This window comes from Pristiophorus japonicus, chromosome 16 (genome assembly GCF_044704955.1).
Source record: "Pristiophorus japonicus isolate sPriJap1 chromosome 16, sPriJap1.hap1, whole genome shotgun sequence".
NCBI classification, from domain to species: Eukaryota; Metazoa; Chordata; class Chondrichthyes; family Pristiophoridae; genus Pristiophorus; species Pristiophorus japonicus.
Genome location: NC_091992.1, coordinates 98,649,082 through 98,670,861, shown reverse-complemented (window position 1 = coordinate 98,670,861; position 21,780 = coordinate 98,649,082). Strand labels below are relative to the sequence as shown.

Here is a 21,780-nt window from a genome sequence, read left to right as displayed (position 1 = left end):
CATTTTGCTCAAACCCCCGACAGCAGCAGTACAGCTGGAGAATCGTATTAGGGAACTGAGTGATCAGCCAAGCAATTTATTGTAAGGGTACAAGACAAAGGTTTTGGGCCAAAAATTGCAGCCAGAGGCCACCGACCGAAATTCTTTTTATGAAAGTACCTGGTGGTCCCGGAGGAATGAACACTGGCTCTGAGGCCTAGATGCACAGCCCAGTACAGAGGCCCACGCATCCCAGGAGCATACGTGCATCCTGGGATCACATGGACCTGGACCACCAATCACAATGTAATATTCTCATTCATATTATTGGGAGTTCCGAGCTCCTAATACTATTAATGAGAATATCTCTAAAATAAAATAAAAATGAACACATAAAGAGCACTTCACTTTTTTTTTTAAAAGTAACAGAAATTAAATTAAATTCAATGGTTTATAAAAAAAAATTTTGAAATTAAAAATAGTTTTAATAATGTTAAACATAAACTTCATGGGCAGGGTTTTTAATATAAAAATAAGTAATAAAATGTATTTTTTCTATCTTTTAAAACTCTTACACTGGAGGTTGAAGGACATTCACTGGGCAAGAGTTGGGCAAATAGCTCAAATCTTCGCCCATGAAGGCCCTTCTCCCGTGGAGGTGTGCGATCTGTCAGAATTTTGACATCGCAAGTGCCGGGTTCAGGCGCATGCGCTCTGCACACCTAAACCTGGAACTTGCGGGGTTTCTTCGGGCATGCGCGCACATCGTACGCACTCAGATGGGCTGCAATTTACGGCCCATTGTTTGGTGTGCAGGGGGAGAATCGTTTTTATCATTCAATAATATGAAAAAATCTGCAATTAGTGTCACATTCTCTGTCACAGTGTGGCAGCCTCAGAAAATGAGAGAACATTTGTGTGCTGTGACTGCAGGTGATAATTCTGTAGGGTGACACGGTATTATTTTAGAATGGATCTGACGTTGCACAGTGAACCAATGTGACTCAATGTGAAAAGCAAGCACTCAATTCATGAGCGCTAATTCTAACATCGCGAAATGATTACAATCTCTTTATTTGTAAATTCATGTTCATAGAGCAGTTTTCTTTTACACCCTCCCTGTCTAAAAAATATTCTCTATTTTATGCTGTTGCTGTGCTGAGCAGGGTTTTGACTGAAGACAGCAAGAAGACTATCTGTTGCAGCTGTCTGACCACCCCTTTCTTGAGTCACCTGCCATGACAGTGGTATAGAGTAAGGACATGGAAAAGTTCACATCAAGACCAATTGGTTTTCCACCTATAACACTGGCAAAGTCAATGTGGTCGAGGTCACCAATTACCAACTCATTCCAATCGTGTAACATTAGTGTCCTTGCTGCGACAAATTTCCTTCTTAAAAAGGAAGCATTTAAATACTGCTGTCGCACCAATTTTATTTTGATTTGGATTGATGTTAAAATCCCTTTGATTTGGAAAATGTATAGAAGGTGGACCAGCTGAAAATAAAAGACAGTGTTGTTCAACAAGTGCTCTCCAAAAAAATCTAGATCACGCCATAATTTGTGGATAAAGCATCCAGTGCAGAGGCAGATTTAAGCCAACCTGATGGGTGAAAGATAGGGATAGCTTACCTCTTCCTGCATGCCACACTCCAGCAACATTGTCACACAGGCCTCAACAGGAAACGCAATTTCTCTTCCACTTATTGCAAGGTGCTCTTCCAGTGGCTTGCCAAATGAAGGCTTTTCTATCCAAGCCTCTTTAGCAGGAAATAAAAATGGAAATATTTACAGAAGGTTACCATTACCCGAAGGTTTTCATAATGCATCCTAATGAGCTATTGTAAATAGAGCAGCCTCATGAATCAGATAACAACTCCCACAGGGGCTTTCGATTTGATGCTGATTCTATTGGGGCTCTGACTTACCACAGTTTCATTCAACAGAAAAAAGCAAGTAAACTTTAACACGGCAACATTTTTGTTTAGTTGGGAGTAGCTCTATTTTTTTTCTCTTCCCAAGAACAGTCATGCTTATTTATTTAAAAAGCCGGTGGCATTTCAGCATCAAAATAAGATGACTGATGAGCTTTTCCCAAATTAGTTAAAAATGGATGAATGATTATGTCAAAGTAATTATATTTTTGTCTTCCTCTTTCTTTTGTTATAAAGATTATTTTCTTTACCCACCCTCTCTCTCTTGAAGGCATTGGCTCCTTTCTGGATCAGGCTACATGACTACTGATTGTTCACGCTAACTCATCCAAGTGATTATTCTTCGTGTATAAGCGGAGACAATCCCGATTTTAACTCCAGGTGGATTCCCCGGATCTCAGTGATGTCATCAAGCATTTGTAAAGAAGGACCCTGTTGGCTCCGGGCGCGTCATCATGCTGCCTGCTCAGGAGAGCAGGTTAAAGTTTCAGATGTGGCCATCACGGCAGCTTTCGGAAATGTAAGAGCCAGGGTGGCATTAACTGGCCACCCGCCAGGTTTCTGCTGAGAGAATAGGGTTAAAATTGCCCCCAATGAGTGGCGCAAGGCTATTTGACTGATGCAACTTTCCATTTCCTTTACTCACCCGACCACCAAATCACCACTCAAGCATAGGTTGCTCGATATTGATGGCCTGAACAGAGGATTGCGGAGGCCAATTATAGCACCTATCTGGCAGAGATCAACTAACTGGGCACAAGTCAGGGATCACACCGGGGAATGTTTTGTATGGTCCAGCTGCTCACTGCTTTCACCTGCTGAACTATTGGCCGAGCCCATTGATCAGGTGGAGTCAAGTACCACTGAAAAAGTCTATTACGGTGAACATGCATGCAGTAAAATTATAGTGATACATGGAAAATACATCAGTTGGTCCTATGCAGTTCAACACAGTATTTGACAAGGTAATTGCAATCACTACGCAATATCACACGAATATTACAGCAACAATTTCATTTATTTTAATTTCAGGTCAGGTCACGTAAGGACCTGCACAAGCACCTTTTAATAAATTATAATTAGATTACACGCAAACACATCTTTGTTGTTCAGTAATCTTAGAAACTGTAAATCCTCCAAGTCATAATCAATATCTGCTAAAAAAAATCCAAACAGTTCAACTTGTATCCACCTGTATAAAGCTATCAAAGTAGTTGCAAAAACGCAAATTGCGCTGTAAAGTAGATCATTCTGCTTTTAGCGATTTAATATGTTGTAAAGCATCACCTGCACATTCCCCTATAAGTCACGCACCATCCTGACTTGGAAATATATCGCCGTTCCTTCATTGTCACTGCTTCAAAATCCTGGCACTTCCTCCCTAACAGCACTGTGGGAGTACCTTCACCACACGGACTGCAGTGGCTCACCACCACCTTCGCTAGCGCAATTAAGGATGGGCAATAAATACTGGCATTTTCAGCAATGCCCATTTCCCAGGAATGAATTTTAAAAACCATGTGTGTTCATGAACAGCTGTCCTCCTTGTCATCGTCAATTGAACATGTTTAGTGCAGACTTAGCCTCATTTAGTATTTGCAGTTTCTAAAACATAATAACTGCGGAAAATATTACTATAATTTATTTACACGTTTGTTATGTGACTAATCTAAATACTGGACATGGGGAGACAAAGTGAGTACAAAGCTGTGATAAAAATTGAACACCTTGCCAAACTCATTTCCTCATTTTGGGCTCAGAGGAGTTCCTGTTCTCCCTTCCCAAAGACATTTATGTTGATACTAAGCCAAATGTTTATGTTGCAACCAAGCTGCAGAAAGGAAGGACACTTTTATTAAGTCTGGCTCAATGGGCACATAGAAACACATGGGCTTGGCAAAGCTCACACTAAACAAAACCGGGACACCTCTCCTGGGCTGTTCCCTCAATTCTAGGAAGTACTTCTACCCAATTAGTCTTCAGCTTTAGTGGTAGGTTTTGAGCATTTAATGCAGCCCCTTGCTTACATGCTGACAAAATAGTCAATATGTCTTTTCTGAAATTCTGTTTGAGACTTAGCAAAGCTACCAAGTAAGTTCACATACATTTTTTAAAAAATATTACCAAGTTATGTATTTTCTCACTGCTATTATGACTCCTTCCTTGCAAAAGAATTGCAAACTTTGCCAAGTTATCACAGAGCAGAGTACAGGCAGAAGGCCGGTTCCACTATTGTCTCAAATCTCACCTGATGTAATCTAAGAACTTTTATTAACAATCCAGAAAAACAGGAGCATATTGAAATGTTCTTACCTTGTTGTGCTTTAATTTGAGGCAGTATACTTTGTAAAAGCACCAATGACTTCCTGTGATATTCTGCTTGCACTTCTATTAACTGGGAAAAACATGAAGATAATGAAACACTCCCTAGTTTGAGTTCACCATGCTTTGCAACAATTGACAAACCAAAATCTGAAGTATTGAGAAAAGAATTTGCTCAGAAATGTCAATGAATTGGAAAGATATATTGGCCTTGGGTAGAGCAACACATTTTGCCACAATGATACCAGGGCTTAAAGGATTAAATTATTAGTCGCATAAATTTTGATGGTTGAAGGGTGATCTAATCAAGGTGTTTAAAATGACAAAGGGATTTGATAACATAGTTACAGAAAACTATTTTCTCTAGTGGGGGAATCCAGTAAAAGGGGCATAATCGTAAAACTAGACCTAGTCCTTTCAGGATTGGATTCAGGAAGCTCCTATATATACAAAGGATAGTGGAACTCTATTCCCCAAAATGCTATGGTTGCTGGGTCAATTGAAATCTTCCAGACGGAGTTGCTTAGATTTTTGTTAGGTAGGGAGTATTAAGGAATATGGAGCAAGGACGGGAAAATAGAGTTGCGGTACAGATCAGCTATGATCGAATAGAATAACAGAACAAGCTCGAGGGGCAGGATGGCTATTCCTGTTCTTATGTGTATAATTTTTCTTTGAAATTTAAGATGAAAGAACAAGTTGTAGAAAAAAAATCTAGTTCCTCAAAAGTATGATTCCTTGGTCTTACTAAAGTACATACCATGAAGCGCACAATACATATAAAGAAAAAGAGACAAAGAATATGTAACACTGGGTGTATGTCACAGCTATAATGGTGGTACACTATGAAGGAATGTTCTCACACTGCTGTTTTGATTTCTGGGCTTTTGCTCCTAAGGCAATTTTCTTTGAAAGATAGAGGAGGGTCATTGAATATTTTCAGATACTAAGCAGGTTTCACCTGTAAATTAATAATGATCAAATCCTTTGCTAGTGTACTAAGAAGCATCATACTTTCAACAATGAAATAAGCCACATTTCAAACTGAAAAAAAACTTCCAAAAGATTATTTCACTCCTAAAATATCAGTGTTATAAATTTCAGGTCTTCACAAGATATTCTCATGGGTTCAATATCACCGGTGCCTTCTGCAAGTGGACCCCATGTCCCCAACAATCAGGAGTTTACCCTTACTGCCCAATATCTAGTCATACCCAGGGCTTGTAACAATGAAAACCAAGCTGTGTGAACTGGATACTGTAATCTCGCAAATGCCTGAACATGCATTTCTCTAGCTTCCAGAAGGCAAACTCATCAGACGAGGCCAATTATAAACCAACATAAATCATAAAGCAGAGCACACTATCCCTGTTAGCATTTCCCCTCCAAGTCACACACCATCCTGACTTGGAAATATATCGCTGTTCCTTCATCGTCGCTGGGTCAAAATCCTGCAACTCCCTACCTAACAGCACTGTGGGAATACCTTCAACACACGGACTGCAACGGTTCAAGGGCAAATTAGGGATGAGCAATAAATGCTGGCCTTGCCAGCGACGCCCACATACCATGAACAAATTCTTTTAAAGTACTTTTTTCTGACCAGCAATTCCACTGAAACTACTCGGCACTAAACTTAAGCAGGGAGCTCTCACTTTCTGTCTCTGATTCTGTTACCATACATCTGCAGACTTTCTTGTGCCCTTTCTTAGCTAGACAGGAAGCCAAAGGGTTGACCTGTGACAATCCTCCAACTGTCTCCTGCCTGGGATTGGTCAGTCAAGTTGCCAATTAAACCTACTAATGCATTCCCTAGGGGTGGGTACCTGGCAACTAACCCCTGCTGAGTTTGCATGAATAATGTCATTCCAATATATTATACATGAATATTTACTGGAATGTCTTCAACAACCTCCATTGTCTCAGACTGATATAGTATCTGGGAAGCACTATTCTGGACAAACACTTCATCTGAATTCTAATCCACATTCCCAAAAGCTGCGTCTTGTGTATTTAATCTTTGTTAGCTGAATTTAGCTTAATGGCATTATTTGAAGCTAAAATCCTCTTCAAAGGCCAAATAGTCAAAAATCCTAAAATGTAACAGTAAAGTTACGTGAAATTTAGCAGTGGATCAACTACATTCAGTACATAGTCCATAAAAAAAAATTAATTATAGGCAGCCATGAATCATGAATTCAGTCCACTGGGAATGAATTGGAAGGAGTTTGGTCCAAATGAATTCTACTAATGGAAGCAAATGGGAAGTGATTTAGTACACTGGAATTCTGTTAACTTGGAATGAAGGAAAGTGCTTTGTGATACAATGCAATTCTATGTGCTGGGAAATAAAAGGAAGTGCTGTTATACAATGATCTTATACATCAGAAAGTGAAGGGAAGTGGTTTGGTCCATCGGGATTCCATAGTTAGATTGGATTGTACTTAGGTGGGCTTACTGAATTAATTGTAAGTACTCACAGTGGATGCAAATACAAGATATATTGTGTAAATACTTATGAGCAAACTCAAACCAAGTGATTATTTGCACGAACACTTTTGTGTCCTTCTGCGCATGCGCGCAATGGAACCCGCCCCTTTTTGTTCAAATTACACTTTGCAAAGAGAAACTGCTGGGTGTGTCTTATCCTCCAAGGGGACCAATCAGCAATCAGGACTTGTCATCAAGAAAGCATAATCAGAGCTTCAGATGTTGCAAATTAACACGTCTAACTCAAAAGGTTGAATTTGCCAGATGTTCACTGGGCACAGGTGTAAATATATTTTACAGCCCTCACACGATAAGAAAGGTTGGTGTCCAAATCAATATTTTGGCCCATCAAAGTGCAGGCACCAGCTCCCAAGTACCTGTGGGAAGATAAGGGCCAGCTGAATTTGTTAGAAAGGTATTAGGTTATTTTCTTATCTTGAAAGTCATAATAGAATCAACATAGCGGGGACTGAAATTTCTCGCTAATAATAGTCTTTACCTGTGTGCAATAACCTATTTAAAGGTTTTAGGGGGAAAGAGGCAGATGACAGGAGCTCCGAATAGAAATAACCGAAACTTAAATTTATCCGTTGCCTATTCCAAAAGCAAGAAAGTAGTTAGAAAATGGAAAGAAAAGGAGACAGAATATCCACTGAAGTGTTGGCAGATAATTACAAAACTGTACTGATCAGAACTCCTGCCAAGAAATGTAGGATTTTCTCTCCCCTCCTTCACAGCAACAAAGTCAGGCTTCAATAAAATCGCAAAGTGCTATCTTTCTTAAGACTATTAAATTCGTTCTGCATATTGTATATAACGCTGACATCATATTGGACATCTGCGTGTGATTATAAGGCAGCTATGTCATCGAGGGGCACCCATCATGTCAAATCACAAGAGGCTTTAGCACTCTCATCTGAACCCCAAGTTAAGGATGCAGCCTACATTCAAGCCAGATGACTTACCATAAATACACATCCTACAACATTCACAGGGTGGTTTTACTTAGTTTTGGGTCCATTTTTCTTTTGTTGGCTGGTATATGGGTGGGCAATGCCCTCGGTTTTGCTGATGTGCAGTAGCAATCGCACTATAAGATTAATGACTGCGACAAAATCACTGTACATTTATGCAGGAAAAAAATGATTGCCAGGAAACAATCTAACAGCATGTAAAAGTCTTAATACAAAGAGTGATTTGCACGCAAGGTAGGAGAGGTAAAATCCTTGAAGTCATTTAGGAGACGAATGCTGCGATTGTCGAGTTTTCTGGATGGATAAGCAAAGAGTTGAGTGGCCTTCCTCGCATAGATTTGTCTTGTGATCTTATCTTGTGATAAAATATTAATCTGGCTCTGCCTAATAAACAGAAGCTATCTCATCTGTAACAATGCACTAATGTGCTTTTATATGGGTATCAAAGACACACAAAGGGCTTTCTCACAAACAGAAGACCAGCTGGAACACACAGACAAAGGTGAGATATTTGATTTGTTCTAACAAGTGTCTGATCCTCTGATGAATGCTCGCATGGAGTGCAGACAACTGCATTGCTGCTGCTGACCCAGAAGTAATCATTCATTGGACCGTATTAACATCTCAACTGAACTGAATTATCTTCAAGTGAATCTGACATTTCTCACACAGAATAAAATGAATAAAAAAATATAAAACATTTAAATTCGTCACAAGATTTTCTCAAGTACCCAGTGTTCTGTTTGTTGGGGGTAATTGTGATAGCCAAGCTGATCAGAGGCCTTTTAAGTCAACTGTAGCATTCCAGTCTTGTAATTCACTGAGGAGACTGATTCCGATCAGTTTTAAGCTTTAACATTTATTTTTTTTGATTTTTATTGCAGTAATCCTTATATTTCTATTGTACTCACTGTCTGAAAATAATTTGCATAGTCTATTTCTTTGGCCACAAAACTGTACATGTCCGCTGCAAGTTGATCCTGCATTTGACAGAAAAATGGAAATACGTTAGTGAATTACACAACAATGAGGATGTTCTAGATTAGATTTGGCTTGTTTTGGAATGATCGTGAATAATACTAAGAGTCATTTTTTTCAGAAAGTGTGCGTGTATTATGAATAATGTAGTCACCTTTTTAAATTATGTTTTAATATGCCTTTCAAGGTACTGTATACTGTACCACTGAGTTTCTATTTTAAATAGCGATCAGATGTAAATGATCTGGAGGAATGTTCCCAAATTGCCTGCTCATTCACTGCAAATGGTTTAGTTTCCAGAGCAGGACATCGCCAGGCAACAGAAAAGGGGACAGCTGGCTGATTAGTGACCTCTGTTTCCATGATAACATGAGGGACCAATCATCCTTGGCCGTATCTATTGAATTGGTAACAGTGTAGCTGGAATACTGCTTTGGTAAGTAACTCTAATTAAAAGACATTAAAAATAAGACTCCAATTTTGCAGTTGAGGTGTTAGGCTACTCTGTCTCTCCATTTAACGTCACCACAGGTGACCAAAAGTTGGCCTTCAGTTTCAAACATTACAGCACATTTGTATAATTTCTCCCCAAAGTAATATAGTGCTGTAAAGCAGTCAGTATTTGTATAATTAGGGGATCTTGACAATTAACTGAAATAAATTTTCAGCATAACATACGCATCTTTGTGTATTATACAACTATGTTTTATATACTCACCTTCAGGCTGGTGAAGCATTGTTCACCTGCATTCTGGGAGATTTGGGTCTTATTTCTAGCTTCTGGTAGATTACAGCATTCACTGCGAACCAACATGAAGGCTCCTACAAATTCTAGTACCCTGTGCTGTCGGAGTGCAGCGAGCAGAAACAATGGAATTATTTTGTGATTCACATGTATGGAATCCAAAATGGAGGATTTGACAGCGTTGGGATATGGATATATAATTCTAAGATACATGGGTTCACATGAGCCTTAATGACAATAAAAGGCTCATCATCAGTGTTCCTCACAATGTAATATGTTCTGAGCAATGTTTGAAATTTGATAACTAATGAGGTTGTTACAAACTAATACCTATTATTTAGTACGGCTATCAGAGGTTTATACTTTTATCAATTAATTAAATGTATTGATACAGGATAAACCAGTTAAGCTCAAAATCTAGTTTACAATGGGTTCTTGACCAAGGGTAGCTAACACACAAAACAGTACAGGAGCCAAACTATACACAACACGGTACACACGATAACCTTCAACATTTCTAAATTCTTTGCTGTTGACACAAGTCTCTCGCATCTTGGAGGTTACTCTTGACCACAAGTGAAGGAGGGACAACTTGTATTTAATTGTCATTATCTGCCTGTAACTGAAAGAAAGGTTTCTATATAGTTTGTGTTTCTGAGTCCAATTTGAATGAACAGGTTATACAGGTACAACGTCCGGAATCCTCGGGACCAAATCTGTTCCGGTTTTTGGGTTTTCCGGATTTCAGACAAGAAAATCGATAGTCTGAAATCCGTAATCCTTGACTGAATCCGGGCCATGTTTTGAGCGGCGAGGTCTGAAATCCGGCAAAACCCAAAATCTGGCACGGATTCTGTCAAGGATTCTGGATTTCAAACTTGATTTTCTTGTTTTTCAGACAATAATTCCGGACGACTCCATCAGCTATGCGCAACATGTCTGGTTTTCAGACAATTCTGGCTTTTGGAATTCCGGATTCGGGACATTGCACCTGTAATAGTTTCCCTTCAATGGACAGTTGGGGCCATTTGAGCTTGTCAAAGGATATATAATTTCAGAGAATCATAGACATGAGGAGGATATTCCCTGCCTAAAACTCTCCATCACTCTTTCCTCCTTCAAGGCGCTCCTTAAAACCTACCTTTTTGACCAAGCTTTTGGTCACCTGCACCAATTTCTCCTTATGTGGCTCGGTGTAAAATTTTTTGTCTCATAATACTCCTGCGAAGTGCCTTGGGATGTTTCACAATGTTAAAGGCGCTAGATAAATACAAATTGTTGTTGCTGTTGTATTGAGCTCATTTGATGTTCTTGGACTGCAATTAAATAGAGCTGTAATTGCCAAACTTTGTAACATTTGTAGTTATTGTCGCAACCGACTATTTGAGCACTGTCCATACTACATCTTTCTAAATCAGAGTGAGGCAGACTTACTGTAATTGATACTGTCATCACTGATTTACATGTGTCTAAGATTTTAAAAGTTCTATCCTTCCTACAATTTAACTTTGCATGTGGGTACAACAGTGTTAAAAGTCATAATGTTGTTTTGTAAAAACTGTGACAGACTCACATTTATACTGCTTCACAACAAGAACATTTTTGTCTTTTGGTTTCCTTTTCATTGTGAGAAGAATTACTCTAGTTCCTATTGGTAGTAATATCATAAAAATATTCATGAAGATTTACCTCTGGTGGGTATATTTAGTGAAATAATAAATGTATTCAAAAAATAACCAAAGCAATTCTTCTCCAACATCATCATGTTTGCAATCAGAGGCATGATGAGATCATTTCTTGGGCAAAGACATTCACGTCACAGTGCTGAAAGTGACTTACTGACAGTGTTATAATTAGAAACAGCCTTTAAAATGCTCATCATTTTGTTGCCTTGTATACACAATTACATCTCAGTCAAACCCTCTTCCTATCAATTGATCCCATTAGAGCTCTGTCTGGTCTGTAGTCATAAAACATGACTTCTTCTGGTCAGATGTTGCAGGGACTACACAGAAAGACTCAATGCCAAGCAAACAGAAAATACAAACCAAAATTTAACGGGAAGACTAAAATGGTAGACAATACCATATTATTGTAGAAAAAAATGTATATATACTGGGAGCATGCTCAAATTTGTAACATTATAGCAAGAATTTAGATAGTTGTGTCACACTTTGCAGGTTTTGAGATCATCCAAGCCCTTCTGTAATGTCGAAGCCCTGGAACATACTCCTTTACTTAATCCAGACAGTTATTACTCATAGAAACATTTTAAACACATTCGCAAAATATTTCAATACAGGGCATCACCCCTGTGCTCGCTGACCTGCATTGGCTCCCAGATAAGCATCGCCTCGATTTCAAAATTCTCATCCTTGTTTTCAAATCCCTCCATGGCCTCGCCACTTCCTATCTCTAATCTCCTTGTGCCCCACAACTCTCCCAAGATGTCTGCGCTCCTCTAATTCTGCCTTCTTGAGCATCTCTGATTAAATCGCTCAATCATTGGTGGCCGTGCCTTCTGTTGCCTAGGCCCTAAGCTCTGGAATTCCCTGCCTAAACCTCTCCGCCTCTCTACCTCTCTTCCCTCCTTCAAGACGCTCCTTAAAACCTACCTCTTTGACCAAGCTTTGTCACCTGCCTTGATTTCTCCTTATGTGGCTCAGTGTCAAACTTTTTATCTCATAATACTCCTGTGAAGCGCCTTGGGATGTTTCACTACGTTAACGGCGCTATATAAACACAAGTTGTTGTTGTTATAATGCATGAAATAAGTTTTTCTGATTGAATTTTATCCTGATCGCTATTTATCCAATTTTATCCAATGTTCTCCGCTGGAGATGTGTAGTCAACTGAGGGTAGGAGTGCGCTGGACTCTGACGGTCTGCATGGTTGAATTGCCTGCCAACCCTCACTATCTAGGGTCACGCAAAGGGCCGTGTGGGTGGGGTTCTGGAGCACTGCCTGCACCAGTGGCAGCTTAGCCCCACTCCTATTAGAAAATGTGAATTTGTTGAAAGTTTTGAGGTTTGTTGCTCGGTGGCTCAAACCCTGTATGTAGTTAACAGCACAGGAATGAATAATGCTCCAGTAATGGCCGGTACCCTGCAGATCTCCACTCGATTCGCTGCTTCCTCCATTTCTTCCCTGAGTGCATCAGCCTTGGCACCAGACGACTGCAGATTGCTCGACAGCCCTGATGACTTTGAAGACTGTTGCCACCTGATTGGAGAAGAAAAGGAGTGGTGAGCAAAATGTTTCAAATCGGCAAAACAAATGATACACAGATCTTTAAAACTTTGGACCAGTTATATCGAAGTGCATAGCTCACTGATGAAATGCTCTGATGTTGGCTATTTTGGTTCATCAATTTCTTACTGACCTCAGATACAGAATGCTCCCTGACACTGTTCACTCTACACAGGACATGTGTTCAAACACATTGATATGTTCTGGACAGGCAGTGCATTCGATGTAGTTAATGCATGATAACATCCCCAAAAATGGACTGCAACTTATCACTGTGGGCTTACTGAGTGATAACCCAGTTTGCCAGTCAATATATATATAGACTTAAAATAGCTTAGCATTATCAGCATTTACAAATGTTCTTGAATTTCTCCCAAACAGGCATGCCACTCACAGATGGATGATGCTTACGGAATGCCATTTTATTGCACACATTTGCCACAAATGCTTTCTAAAAAATGTATTTCAATCCAAGTTACCTTCTTTGGTAATTGCACACCCTACAAATAAAATAAAATCTCTTTAATGCATTTCCTTCAGGAAGCTTTCCATTAACACCATCCATAAAGTTCATCAACAACAGGTAATTTTGAAGCGGATTAAAAATGAACTCATCTGGTTCAAACATCATGTTTTAACTGAATCAGCAAAGCCTGCGAAAGCTCTGTGCCTCACGTTAAAAAAACATATTATGTACACCACACATAATCATTCATTTCTCTCCACACTTTTGAAATAGACAAAGACTTGGGGCCGGATTATCAGTTCTGCTCATTTCGGGGCGGTAATGGCGGCGGGGCAGCAAAGTTTGCGCCCAGGAACAGTTTGCGCCTCAGTCAGCAAAATTCATCAGCTGGGCCCTAAGTGTGGGGCGGAGCGCTAAGGGAGCTAAGCATGCAAAAATTCCGAGTTAAACAGCCAGCCTTGGAGCGCTGTGAGAGAGGCCTGGGGAGGCAAAAGAAAATATGAAAAAACCCACCAAAAACATTCCCAATAAATAACTCATGCCACCATAACAATTCGCAAAGAAAAAAAAAAATCACACTTACCTGAGGTTGACATGTCTTACCTCACTGCAGCCGCTTCAGCTCGGACCACCCGCTTTCACAGGTGGTCCCAGCACGGCTCTCTACGGAGCGTTAAGTGTTAGATGGCAGTAAAAATCAAGCCGGGGTTAACCCTAACCCTAAATGCAGGGGCGTTGTACACTGGCTCGCCACTTCTGGGCGGTATTGCTCCGCCTCCCGTCGAAACTGGCACCGAAAATCCCGGCGGGGTGCTGGGAGTTGGCCGCCCGCCTGGAAGTGCTTATCGCCACCATTGCCGTCCCTCTGGGGTGCTAACAGGGGCGACAGAAGCCTGAAAATCCAGCCCATAGAGCAATAATAAATGTTGATTATTTTAAGAAAAGTAAATAAATGGCTGTAGGAAGCGTTATCCCTGTACAAGCAGGCGTACAAAAGAACAGCTGGAGCAGGAAATGGTTTTGTCCAAAAATCTGAATAAAATACAGCAGCTCTGCTTCTTCCTCAGTTCAATGTTCTTGCTGGTTGCTCTCATACCACTCAGCTTCGATGCTGGGTCAGCAGTGCAGTCAATCTGTCTCCAGCTGCCAACATCAATAATGCCCTTGGCTGGATGCTGAGTGGCAAATGAGTGTCACCCAGGGACAAGTTATTGACTGATATTCCCTGCTCCAGTTGCTATGCACTGTGCAGAGGTCAGGAGCCTCCTCACTACACTGCTCCTGAGCTGGAGAATCAAATCCCAGTGTGAGAGCTGCATGGCCGGGAAGTGCTCCTACACTCCTTGGTGCTGAACGCCAAATCTCTAAGCTCGCTGTCACCGGAGCAGCAGATGTGCATGCAATTTTTAACACAAGCAGCTTAGCTTAATTCAATGTGAGGATGACTTAAATTCAGAGGTGGGAGGACAGTGTCCTAACTAACTGCGCCATTCAACCTCCAGCTTTTGATTTTCTGAAGTGGGCACAAGCTGGCTAATGAACGTTGTCATCCTAGCAAATATCCTGAGCTACAGTTGGAACGTGTTTCTCAATCACATTTTCTGTGTTTAAAGTTGATGCAGTGATACATAGAAACATAGAAAATAGGTGCAGGAGTACGCCATTCGGCCCTTCGAACCTGGACCACCATTCAATATGATCATGGCTGATCATGCAACTTAAGTACCCCATTCCTGTTTTCTCTCCATACCCCTTGATCCCGTTAGCCGTAAGGGCCAATGGGATGAAGAGTTGCACTGTGAATTTGATGCTACCACTGTGGATAAATATGCAGCAGCGGTTGACGTATGCTTGACCTGAAGGAACAACATTCTATGTACTGCAGAATAATATGGTTATCAACAGAATAGTAGGGAAGAACACACACTGTACAAACTATATGGCCAAGTAGTGCATTGAGTGTATATTATATAGAGAACAAGAGATGGGATAGAATGCATCTCAGGTGAGAGTGCTACCCACTGAGCCACAGGTGACACCTGGCATTGATTACAGGTAGTCTGTTAATTTTTAACTTCTAAATTAACCTGTCCCATTTAAGCAGGTTTTAACGTGTATAAGATTTTCATTACACTACTGTTCCGTTCCCACCCGGAAATAGCAGCAGAAATCGACCCAATATACCTCGAATCGAAGATCTAAACCTGCATTTAATATCAAAATGAAGTAGTAGTTGTCCTGCCTTGCTTGTACGCGCAAAACCCAAATGAAATGAGAGAATCATCGAATAGTACAACACTGAAGGAGGCCATTCAGCCCATTGATACTGCACCGGCTCGTTCGAAGAGCAATCCAGTTAATCTAACTCCCCCACTCTTTCCCCATAACCCTGCAATTCTTTCTCCAAATATTTATCCAATTCCCTTTTGAAGCCGACTACTGAATCTGTATCCACCACCATCTCAGGCTGTGCATTCCAAATCTTAACTACTCATTCCATACAAGTCTTTCACATGTCGCCTCTGGTTCTTTTGCCAATTAGAAAAAATGGCAGCAAATATTCAAATAGCTTCTGTGGTTAACAGAATTGTTCTGGTTTCTTATCGTTATCTAACAACCCCACGGTTAGAAGTGCAAGTGTGGATGTTGGGTGAAAAGAGGATCTCATTCAGTTGTGATGCTTCACATAACCAAATAGCCTGACAACACTCATTGCCCAGGGTGAAACAAGAATTGTAGCCACACGGGAGGTAAGGTACCATTAGGGGCTGCCAGTCTCTGTAGCCAGACTATGACCCAAGCCATTGTTATAAGTATAATAAATATGGTTATAAGTAATTTATAGCAGCTTCCTTCATAGATTGCATCTCATGTTAAATATTTCTCTCAGCTCTTAAAATATTATAACGATGAACCAAGTGCAAAATCTGATTGGCCAAGAATTTCCTATTCTTTGCAACCAGAGAATGGCCCAGCGTGATCAAGAAAACTTAGGGCCCGAACTTGGTCAAAGCCAAGGCCCACCCAAGTGCCGCCCAAAGGACCGCCGATGGCCGCTGAGAGACCGGGTGGTACTTTGCCAAAAAGATTCCTCTAAAAGAGGTGGCAGTACCGCCTGGCGGCAAAATAACGGCTTTTGCCGTCAAGCTGGCGGCAGCGGGCGAGGGTCGGCAAGCCCATAAAAGGTTGGTAAAATTGTAAGTGCCTACTTTTAATCCTCTTAAGTAGCATTCAACTACCTTCTAAATATCTTAATTAACTGGCCCGCCGCTTGCTATCGGGTCTGCGATCCGCACAACATCCTGGCAGGTCAGTAACTGACACGGAGGCAGGTTTAGAGCGGGACCCTGACCCGGTCAATCTCGGCCACTTTGGCAGTAGGTCCGCCTCACAACCAGCACTCGCAGGGCTGGGGAGACTCCGGCCCATGTGGGGTACCGTGAATCAGAAAACGTTACACTCTACACCTAAATGGAAACCATTTGATGACATTTTGCTATTGATTTGATGAATCTTGATGCAAATCCACAGCCTCCACTTGGCAGAAAAAGCAGCAAGATGGTTCAATCAGTATTACAAGACGTACTTTTGCATTTAATCTTTGACCGGTTGTCTTCTTTACTTAATTAAGTACATTTAGTTAACTCAGTAATTCCCTTAACCTTCCTGAAAGGGGTCTCCTGGGTTGGGGTAAGGGGCTACCTTTGATTAAGATCCTGCAGCAGGTAGTTTTTTTTAATTCGTTCATGGGATGTGGGCATCACTGGCAAGGTTGGCATTTATTGCCCGTGAGATGGTGGTAGTTAGTACCTTCTTGAACCACTGCAGTTCATGTTATGGCACTTCCTTGTAGCAGTTTAATACGACTGACTGGTTTGCTCCGCCATTCGAGGGGGCAGTTAAGAGTCGACCACATTGCTGTGGGTTCCAGGCAGGTGCAGCAGATTTCCTTCCCTAAAGGACATTAGTGAGCCAGATAGGTTTTAATAGTAGTTTCATGGTCACCATACTGATACTAGCTTTATTAAAATTCCAGATTTATTAATTAACTGAATTTAAATGCCCCAGCTGAATTTACGTCTCTGGATCATTAGCCCAGGCCCCTGGATTACTAGTCCAGTAACATAACCACTATGCTATTGTTCCCGTTTTGTAACAAAGTTATAGAAGGTTGGGGTGGAGTGTAGAATGTTTCAGGATAAGGGGTGTCGCAGTTGTGTGAGGAAGACTGGTTGGGCTGGGTGCTCTTTGCCTTTCCGTCATTGTTCATAGGTTTATATGTAACCTTCAGGGCTGCTGACCGAGGGCAGCTCTTTGTCGGCCGGCGTCGACACGATGGGCCGAAATGGCCTCCTTCTGCGCTGTAAATTTCTATGTTTCTATGTTTCTAAGATGGAATATTCCTTTAAAGCAACAAAGATAAAAATAGCTCTGTGGTGTTTTAGCTGGAAATGGAAGACCGTGTTAACTGATCAGTTCATCAATAGCAGTGGGGTTGTCAGCGGAATATTTGCTATTTGGTACAAGATTTTCTATCATTAGCAAGTAAGGGGAATGTAACTTTGGCTTTCAACAGTGAAAGAGGAAATAGCCCTATAAAAATGGTACTTCAAGGGTCTTACCAACTGTGGTGAACATTGCAGCTAAAGATATACATCCATCACTGCGGTTGTGCTGACAGCAAGGTCCAAAAAAGCTGGAGACCACAGAATCTTTTTACAGCTAAGATTCAGAGTCTGCAGTTATTCACACAGATGCAGCAAGCTGCCCACCCTGTCCAGAAACAGCTTGTTGGTGAATATCGGGTAGCCTCCAGGCCACTTGGCTGACACTCAGCTAATTCATTGTGGGGTCGGGAGTTGGGAGGGTATTATCAATGTAGATCAGAGCCCTGCCTGCAGAAGATATAACAGATAATGGGGCGATTTTGGGTTCTGCTCATTTTGGGGTGGTAATGGCAGCGGGGCGGTAAAGTTTGCGCCTCAGTCATCAAAATTCATCAGCTGGGCCCTGAGTGTGGGGCGGAGCACTAAGGGAGGCGTTACACACCTCTCTTAGGGCGCTAGGACGGCTGAGCAACTGAAAATCCCGACCTCGGAGCGTTCTACGAGAGGTCTGGGGTGGGCGGCGGGGGAGGTGGGAGGGGGCAAAAAAAAACCTGAAAATAACCAGCAAAAACATTCCCAATAAACAACTCACTCCACCACAAAATATATCGCAAAAAAAAACCCCCAAAAAATCAATCACACTTACCCGAGGTCCACATTACTTACCTCACTGTGACTGCTACAGCTCAGGCCTGTCACTTTCACAGGCGGTCCCAGCAGGGCATTCTATGGAGCGGTAAGAATCGGGCGGCAGCGAAAAATCAAGCCGGTGTCGCAACCAGAGGCGTTGAACATTGTCTCGCCACTTCCAGGCGGTAATGCTCCACAACCCGTCGAAACCAGCACCGAAAGTCCCGGCTCACCGCCCGCCCGGAAGTGCTTACCCTCGCCATAGCCGCCCCTCTGGGGCACTACCAGGGGCGGCAGAAGCCTGAAAATCCTGCCCTAAGGGTACGCTAGTGTAGTGGTTACGTTACTGGACTAGTCATCCAGAGGTTGAGACTAAATCCAGAGAACTGGAGGTCAAATCCCACCATAGCAGTTGGAGAACTTGAATTAGTTTCAAGCATCTGGAAATAAAAAGCTGGTTACCAGTAAAAGTGACCAAGAAACAGTCAGATTGTCGCAAACACAATTCTGGTTCAATAATGTCCTTTTAGGGAAGGAAACCTGTTGTCTTTACAGTTTGGCCTAAATGTAACCAGTCCCACACCAACTGAGCTTGAAAGGGCAATTAAGGATGAGCAATAAATGCCAGCCTTGCCAGTGATGCCCACATCCTGAGAATGAAAAAGGCTTGCACTCTCATTGACTCTACCCAATTTATTTAATCTCTGGAGGGAAAAGCAGAGAAAACATCCAAGGAATGTAAAAGGCTGTGAAATGCTTCCCTGAAGTAATACAGCAAAACTCCAGAAGATAAATTCAACCTTATAACCGACATTACCAAACCCTGATTCAAAAAATATTCCCATGGTCCCAGCAGTAAAGGAAGCAGAGTTTTCTGCAAGTTTTAGAGTACTTCTGTTTGCATTTCTCTATAAAGCTTGAACATTGTGCTTAAACAACGGTTTCCTAAAAGTCAATAATCAGCACATTAATTACTGTCAATGGAAGTCTATTTCATACAACTACTAGTCTGGAAGAAAGTTCAACTCTCTATCATCACTTAAGGCGCATTCATTTTGCACTTATGTCTTCAAGTTCTAAATGCCTCTTGCCATTTTAATGCTGGCTGGGCTCAATTGGTGGCACTCTTGCCTCCGAGTCCGAAGATTGAGAGTTCAAGTTCCACACTAACACAGGCTGACATTTCAGTGCCGTATCGAGAGAGTGCTGTATTGTCAGAGGTGGCAGCCATCAAATGAAATGTTAAACTGTAGCCCTATCGGCCTGTTCAGGTGGACATTAAAAATGATGTGGCATTTTTTGAAGAACAGGAGCTTCTCCCCAAATCTTAGCCACATTCTTTGCTCAACTCCCACCATCAAAAATAGATTAATCTCATTGCTTTCTGTGGGATCTTGCTCTCTGCAAAATGGCTGCTATTCTTGTTGACATAGCAACAGTGACTGTACTTTAAATTAATTAACTAAATGTGAAATGATTTGGGAAATCCTGAAAGACATAATCAGGCATTATATAAATGTGAGCTCTCTCCTAATGACCAAGATCACGTCCTCATTAAATCAGTGAAACCAGATCAGCATTGTAAATCTGAAAGTCCTTAAACATTCTTTAATTCAGGATTTGTTTTTGAAAGATCAGGTATCGAAATTGGTGCACAATTTTTGAAATGTGGCCTTACTAATGTGTTCTACGGGATTAAAATAGTCAAATATCCTTCAGAATAACAGCTTCACATGGTGCTTTTTCATTTAACATCTTTCTAAAGGAATATTCGTCCATTATTATGTTTCATGTGTCCTAGTCCAATGCATTATTACTTAAATTCCAACTGACATCCTAGGTTTATCACATTTCATTTGTCCAGTTCCTCTGTATTAGTCTCCTGGCCACAACCTTGGTGCCATCAGCAAATATGATAATATTGTATATATTATTGTATAAATTTAATGATATAGTCAGTATCAGCTGTGGCTCAGTTGGTAGCACTTTTGCCTCTGAGTTAGAAGGTTGTGGGTTCAAGTCTCGCTCCAGAGACTTGAACACAAAAATCTCGGCTGACACTCCAGTACTGAAGGAATGCTGCACTGTCGGAGGTGCCGTCTTTCACATGAGACATTAAACCGAGGCCCCAGATCACATGGCACTATTTCGAAGAAGAGCAGGGGAGTTATCCCCGGTGTCCTGGCCAATTTTATCCCTCAACTAACACAACGAAAACAGATGATCTGGTCATTATCACATTGCTGTTTGTGGGAGCTTACTGTGCGCAAATTGGTTGCCGCCTTTCCTACATTTAAAAAAAAGTACTTCATTGGTTGCGAAGCGCTTTGGGACATCCAGTGGTAGTGAAAGGCACTATATAAATGTAAGTATTTTTTTCTTTAATAATGTTGTACCTGACCCCAAACACTGCATTGCCATGGGTCATCTTGCTTCATTAAAGGCATTATATAAATGCAAACTGTTTCCTGATAGACAAAGCCTTGTTTATTTTTCATTACTTTAGTGCTTTCTGTCATGTAACCCATGTATAATCTGACCTAAGTTGTACATTGTGAGAACAATGACCATTAGGTGGTGAACGTGTGGGAGACATTCCTAACCTCGACCTTCAGAAATAAAAGGAGAAGCTCCACCCACTTCCTGCACTTGAGTGCTAAGGAATAAAGGACAGGTCACAGACTGACCTTTTCTCAAGCATGGGCCTCATGTGCATTTATACTGTATAGTAAGGACGTATCAATGGCGACGAGAAACTGGGATTTAAACCACACGTGCATGGCCACTAGCAGAACAGACGAGAGGTACTGTGTTAAGGAATGGTTGGGATAGAGATTCAACATTGTTAAAGCAGCACACAGTTCTCCAGGCAGACAAGGGCAATCGGGCATGCCCCAACATGTAGTTGAACCCAGAGGGGGAGTTCGACAGAGACAATGGCAAGCTGAACGGCGATTCACGCCATTGCAAGGAACAATGCGGCCTGTAATGGGGCCATCAACACCTGTTAATGGCGCACTCAAGGACAATCACAGGGGCAGTCAGGGATGATCGACTGGCAAGAAAACTTTTGTTTCCAACAGCAGCTCATGTTGGAGGCGTGGAGGCACACACTCAGCCGGAGTTTGCAGAGATGAGCAAAATACCTGCAGAAATTTCAGAAATGAACGCTGGGGGAAATTGCTGGAAGCTGAAGTTCAGCGAGTTCATGTGGAGCACGTATACAGTTCATACACCAGGACGCCACCGATAATGATGAAAGTGCTCCTCAATGGCATCCCAGTATCAATGGAGCTAGACACGGGGGCCAGCCAGTCCCTGATGGGTATCAAATAGTTTGAAAAGTTGTGAGCGTCCAAGGCCAGGAGGCCAAAATTATCGACGATTGACGCACAGCTACGGACA

The 21,780-nt window shown here is 41.6% G+C and overlaps 1 protein-coding gene across 6 annotated transcripts in view; it reads right to left on the bottom strand.

The window, feature by feature from the left end:
* Positions 1-21,780, bottom strand: part of arhgap44a (Rho GTPase activating protein 44a) — a 323,344-nt gene that overhangs the window by 55,825 nt on the left and 245,739 nt on the right. For 4 of the 6 annotated variants that reach the window (XM_070857578.1, XM_070857580.1, XM_070857583.1 and 1 more), the window contains exons 7-10: positions 12,528-12,645; positions 8,612-8,680; positions 4,228-4,309; positions 1,613-1,740 (exon numbers count right to left, since the gene is read on the bottom strand). In XM_070857578.1, the coding sequence (XP_070713679.1) occupies positions 1,613-1,740; positions 4,228-4,309; positions 8,612-8,680; positions 12,528-12,645 (397 nt within the window). Of the gene's footprint in view, positions 1-1,612; positions 1,741-4,227; positions 4,310-8,611; positions 8,681-10,564; positions 10,891-12,527; positions 12,646-21,780 lie in introns of those variants that run through there. The other 2 variants (XM_070857582.1, XM_070857581.1) reach the window with 2 other exon arrangements.